Raw genomic sequence first — 6,499 nt, 5'->3', positions numbered from 1 at the left:
TACAATGTCAAAGAAATAAACTAAAAAAATCAAATAATTGAATAAAATAAAAGAAAAAAAACATGTTACTGTGTGAATCCATATTAAGATGTGAGGAGATGAACAATGAACAATGAATTTCTTTTAGATTTCTTCTTAATTATATAAAAACAGAGCATATGTCACTTGGAACTAAAAATATTACCAATGAGATTATTTTTTTAAATAATTCCTTCTTAATTTTCGTTATTAGTTTATTAATAATTATGATTGTTATAACTAAATTGAAAAATAGTTATTTAATTCAATTAATTTTTATTTATTTATTAATGGTTATATTATATTAGAACGATAACCAAACGATAAATCAAGAGCTCATTGTCCTATAGTTAATTGTCCATATATCCATATGAATTTGCAACCACTGATCTCCTGGCATTCTGTTATGTCAACTATCATATGATAATGCACACAAATAACTACAAAAGTCTACTAGTAGTGAAAATGCACAAAATTACAAATTATTATGCGTAATTTGTCGGAATCAAATATCAGGTCTCCAAGCAAAGCATTACAGCTGATGCAGAAGATAATTTCAGAAAATCCAAAGCCCAGTAAAAGCTTGGCAGGTAAAGCCAGTCCATGTGCTCTTGCACCGCCTACTCATCACTATAAACACAACTTGAGCAGCCACTATAATCCACCATGGCAGGCAGTGATGCTCCTGTCAATCCCACCTTAAATTGTACACTGCAAGCCCAGTTAACACTAGGTGAAAGACAAGTGCAGTTGCTGATATTATGGCACATGGGGTTGCAATACTTTGTGCTTGAAGGAATTTCTGTATAGGAAAATTCACAGCGTAAGCAAAATTTGGGTATGAGAACATAAACAAAGACAGCCGCGCTGCTGACGCTACGGTTGTTGGTTCATCAAGTAAGATCAAATTGGCTTTGCGAAAACATTAAAAAATTGATCTTTGAAGATATTTGCCGAACATCTCATATCGGCGAGCTCCATAAGATTGGCCACAGAGTTTCCACAGCACTTCCCTTCCCTAACTACAAGATCAAGGTACAAAATCAATAAGATTAAACCGTAAAAAGTTAAATCACATTTTAAGTCATTTTGTTGTATATATTTCCACGAGGCGATAGCCTAAGAGTTGGACACCACATTGCCAAGAGAGGCAGCAGCAAGCTCAAGATCGCCGAGGTGGCCAGCGAAGATTCTGGTAGACAAGGACATGGGTTGTTGATCAAGTAAACCAAAACAGCAGGCGCAGCCAAGCGGAGAAGGATCTTAAGCTCAATCCAGGATGCCAACCGAGGCGCTCGAAGTAGCCTAAGTTGGTGTCGACATTTTCAAGCCTGGAAGTCCAATTCATGATAGTGAGAAATTGGTTCAGGTTCTGGGATTGAGCGTAAAAGGGGTTCATGGACTTCACCTCGAGACTCCATTTTGTCCATTTTTGTGGAGATCGTGATGCTGATTTGGTTACTTGGGTTGAACAATGGAGAATATTATTTGAGAATGGGTTGGAGGATATATAATCATGGTGAGAGACTTGAGGAATACTCCTGATGGTTTGTCAGTGAATTATTCCACAGGATCACCACAAGTGATTCATAAATAAAACAAAAACAAAATAAAATTCACCACAAGTGGTAAAAAAATATTGCTTTAAGATACGAAGAGATCATAATAAGTTCCAAGTTCTATCTCCGAATAGCTTGTTAATCTTGAGTCCTTGGTCACACATGACCTTTTTTTCTGTAAATTTAATAAATCATGTGACTGAGATTATAATAATTAGATTCGTTCCAGATTTGATTTGGTTTAAAACCCAGGTCTTTGGTTTGTTGAGTCAACTCATGGGTCAACCCAAGTGTGTGTCTATATATATATATATATATATGTATATTATCTAAGATGATATTTGTCTTAACTTATTTTTGGGTTATTTCCCAATTCATATTTTTTTCTTTTTTAAAAATAAAATATAAAAAAATCAAAAAATATTATAAAAAATATAAATAGTAAAAAGGGATGTCAAAGTGCTCTAAAAATAGTTAAAAATTGGTTGAGGAGCTTCAAAATTACAAAGATTAAAATTTGACAGTATTTTATTGACAAATGAGAGCCATGTTAATAAAAAAAATTTAATTTGAGGAAGAAAAGTCCAAAATCAGATGTTTATGGACTCAATTAAATTTTATTAAAGGTATAATTGAATTCATGGTGAGTTTGATGGCAATAAAAATTGATTTTGGAGTCAATTTGGGCTTTAATTGGAAGAAATTAAAGTTTTAGGGTCAAATTATAATTTTTGAGATTTAATTTAGTCAAATCAGGGGCTTAATTGCATAAATATTGAAGTTTGTTGGCCATTTAAAGACTTAATTGAAGAAATTCAAAACTAAGGATCAAATTGCAAAGACTCGTAAATAGAGAGGTTGTAATTAAAACTAGATCAAGGGCCCAATTGAAGAAATTAGAATTTTATTGCTCAATTGAGGGTCAAATTACATAATTTGAAAACCAATGACTAAAGTGAAAAAGGTGGCCAACTTTAAGGCTGCTATTCGATTCTTGGTAGGGATGCAGTTGCATTGATTTTTAAATTAAAATTGTAATTTATAACTTGACTGAACAAATTATAAATTGAGGACCAATGTGAAATTTAACACATTTTGCAGTCCTTTTCTTTTAAATAAAACGACGTCGTTTCATGCACTATTCACAAAAAAACCCAAAACGGTGCTATTTAAATAGCAATGTGGATCTTTTTCTTGCCTTAGATGCACAATGCAAGTGAAGAAGAAGATTTTTCTTTCCTTGTTTGTAATGACTTCTCCTTTCCAAAAAGAAGCTGCCTTCCCTTTAAAAGATGCCGACCACTTGCCACGTGTTGGGAGGATAGTGGAGGGTGGGTAGCACAGCGGTTGCCCCGTCCATATGTCTCTCCTGTTTTTGCCTATAAAAATAGGGGAGCACAAACCAAGAGAAAGACATACCAAGAGAAAGACAAATAGAGAGAGAGAACACAACAGAGGGGAGAGGGCAGAGAGAGAGAGAAGAGAAAGAAGAGAAAAGAAGAGAAGAAAAGTAAAGAAAAAGAAAGAAATAAAAACAAAGGAGGGAAAGGAAGAAGAAGGAGAAAACATTGCCCTGCCACCCTCATCTCTCCAGTAGCACCGCCAGCCACCCGAACCACAGGCAACGCCACCGTTTTAGGTAAGCCTCCTCCTTACCGTTTATTTCCTTACCAGCGTCACTTGTATTTTTGCATGTAAAACATAATTTCAGGTTTTGTTGCAAAAATATAGTGTGGACTGGTTACTGTGCTAATGCACAGTAACCAACCCATTTAGGCCTGAGTTGGGTTTAGCTAGCCCACAGTAAATGGGTTGGATCCAGCTTAGCCCACAAAAGTTGGGTCAAGTTTGGCTCAGTTCATTAAAAAAAATTTGAAAATATTTTTTGTTTAGAATTTTATAATTTTTCTGCATAGTTTTTTATGTAATTTTGATCAATATCATGCAGTATTTTTATGTTGTAAAAATACAAATTCAGTATTAAAATACTTGGTTTTCATCAAAACTTCCAAAATTACAAAAAAATTAATTTTTTTTTTGTGTATACGGCCAACTATCTCAAAGCTAAAAAATCATATTGTGTTTTTTTATACATCAAGAAACAATATTTTAGCATGTATTTTGGTTTAATAACTAGTTTATTAAAGTCAAGAGATTGATCAAAATTTCAAAAACAACAAAAATTTTATTTTGTTTGTTTCTTAGTATCCGTGGTATAACATTACAAGTAATACGTATTCTGGATATTTAATTCTTTTTTCCGGACAATAAAACGATTAGGTTTTATTGTATTAAGATAAGAATCTTCTTATTAAGGAGGGCTGGTCTTGAACCTTAAACAAACTAACAATTAGAAACCACAACACGACTTTAGATTTTATCAGACAAAACAATGTAGTCTGCTTTAGGTAGGGCATTTAGGGTGCTAATACTTTCTCTTTACGCAACTAGTTTTCGTACCCGATCTCTGATACTAGTTAGGGCTTCTAGTGACCAAAATACTAGATGACGACTTCCATTTTAATTTTTCACTAATAAAAGATAAGAATTCCTTATTTCTTTATATTTTTTCAGAAATACACACATCCATTTTTTTGGAGAGTGAACGATCGCCGTGATGCCGCATACATGTGATAATATTGTTTTAATTTAAAAATATTTCTTGATTTTGATCTGGTCGAGTTTAAATCAGATTTAGTATAGTCAAATGGGTTAAATATTAACTATCTAGTTTATTCAAGTTTAACCAAGTCAATTTCAAAAAATAATTCAAGATGAAATTAATTTGGTTTAATTATATAAGGCTCTGAATTCTTGAGTCACCGAGTTATTTAATAACTATTATCACGAATATAAGTTATGAAGTACTAGTTGTAGTCATTTAAAGAGACCCATAAATAAATAAATACCATCTCTTATACATATTTTAAAAAATGGTTTACTTTTTTTTTTTTTCATGACAGGTATTCTTGGTGATTACTGAATTTTCCTATTGTAAAAATAAAGTATTTTTTCTTCTATTCATATGTAAAAAATAAAAAATACTCCTCTCATATATGATCAAAAAAATTCACCTTCACAGTAGTTTTCTGCATAACTTCAATGGTAATCGAGAGAAAGCACACCATACTTTTGCCAAATAATGTTTAAAATTATTTATTACCAAGGAAAGCCTTTTAATGAGAAAAAAAGAAAATTCCTTGTGGATTGGCTGGGAAAAATTTACGACTGCTCTTAATTACTTCCAGCACTTGTTCGGCTTAAGAGTTTGTTGATGACCAAGACATTGTTGCACATTTGGCGAAAAACTGCGTTTCTCGAAGACAGCAACGTTTGTTGGCCAGGAGCCTGTTTCTTGAATCCATTCTCGCATGATTCAACATCAGCAAGTGCTGCTCTCACCCAAGCACGTACATCATTAGTAGCATTGGCTAACAAAGCAGCCAATGAGTTATCAAGTTGCTGGATGGCATCCAAGTATTGATCTGAACAATCTTCTAGGGCTTGGTCATTGACAGGGCCCAGAGTTTTGTTACTAAGCAATGTTGTCTTGATGTACGAGGATGTGTTTGTTGCGTTCGTTGATGCAAGGTTTAATGCAATTATGCCAAGTTGCTGTAGATTGGCTTGTTTGCTATCAGGGTTAGATTCAAGGCTGGCAACACAATTAACCTTGTTATGAGTTTTTGTACACACTTCTTGGATTAGGTTGGTGCTTCCTTTGGCCACTGATGGGTGGAAGAAGAAGGCGAGGCTTATAGTTACAAAAAACAAGAAGAAACTTCTAACGGGCTTCATCTTCTCTGTAATCTGCTAAAAGGGGCTGGTTGTTTGTGGGTTTATATCAAGAAAAGAACAGGCTAATTTTTCAAAAATAGTTTTTTGGACAACTAGTATGAGGTAAGTTTCTGTTAAATTAGTAAGCAAAAGGATTCAAGCAAAGACTAGAAATGGAAGAAACAAATGCGGTTAGCCACTAAAGAAAGCTGTTCTTCAGGGCTTCAATATAATTCTCAGGCCAACTCCGAAGCAGTCAATAAAGTTAGAAAAACAACAGGGCCCTTCATCATCCCTCTAAATCCTACCTTGGATTTTCTCAAAGAATCGTTTATGACTGGGTCTAGGAAGACCACATCATATCTAGACTTGTATATTTATAAATTTTTTGAACCTAAAATGATATTATCTTTGATCAAACTTACTATGGTGTAAGATCCAACCCTTTGTGTTGTTCAAAATAGTTAGACATAATAACATGATGGTAATATCCATTTGTTACCAAAGTCTTAGCTGTTGTAGTCATTCTTTTCTTCTTCTTCTTCTTTTTCTTTTTCTTTTTAATAAAAAAACCTAATTAAACACATATGAACTAGGATTGGTCTTATTTCTTCTAGCTATTTTTTTTTTTTTTTATAATGTCATGGTATTGAAACTCAAGGAGTTAATTTTTTTTTTAACCACTGACACAAAACTTGAGAATTACACGAGCAAATGAGTGTGAAATTTTTTTTAACATCAGCTAAAAATTAAGCTGTCAAGTTGAGAGATAAACATAAATAAAGATTCTCAATTTAAAAGTAAGTTGATCGACAAATAAAAATTTAATTTAATTTAAAAATAAAATTTAAAGACTTTATATTTCTTTTTAAATTGAGACGATAACATTTTAGATTAACAAGTTAATTTGAATTATTCTGTTAAGCTTACAATGCGGGTCATAAATCTAATTGAGTATAATAACTTTATTTTTTAAAAATATTTTTAATTTAATTATATAATAATAAAAATAGACAATTATAGTAAAACAACCAAATGAAATATAAAAAGAATGACTACTATGAATTGCACAAAAAGAACTCTTGTTAATATTAAAAAAAAAACACTATAATCTTATTAAAAAAATATAGTAAAAATTGAACAAT

General features: G+C 32.3%; 1 protein-coding gene and 1 pseudogene across 1 annotated transcript; both read right to left on the bottom strand.

Moving 5' to 3' along the window:
* Window positions 1–530: 530 nt before the first annotated feature.
* LOC105134810 (protein TRANSPARENT TESTA 12-like) lies at window positions 531–1,476 on the bottom strand (annotated as a pseudogene).
* A 3,335-nt stretch (window positions 1,477–4,811) lies between these two features.
* On the bottom strand, window positions 4,812–5,375 carry LOC105134809 (pectinesterase inhibitor-like). Its single transcript, XM_011039358.1, has one exon. It carries the CDS (start codon window positions 5,373–5,375, stop codon window positions 4,812–4,814), a length of 564 nt encoding a protein of 187 aa, XP_011037660.1.
* Between the last annotated feature and the right edge of the window lie 1,124 nt (window positions 5,376–6,499).

The sequence above is a fragment of the Populus euphratica genome, unplaced genomic scaffold (genome assembly GCF_000495115.2).
Source record: "Populus euphratica unplaced genomic scaffold, PopEup_1.0 scaffold120.1, whole genome shotgun sequence".
NCBI classification, from domain to species: domain Eukaryota; kingdom Viridiplantae; phylum Streptophyta; class Magnoliopsida; order Malpighiales; family Salicaceae; genus Populus; species Populus euphratica.
The sequence above is the reverse complement of the archived record's forward strand: the minus strand, read 5'-3'. Positions and strand labels throughout refer to the sequence as shown.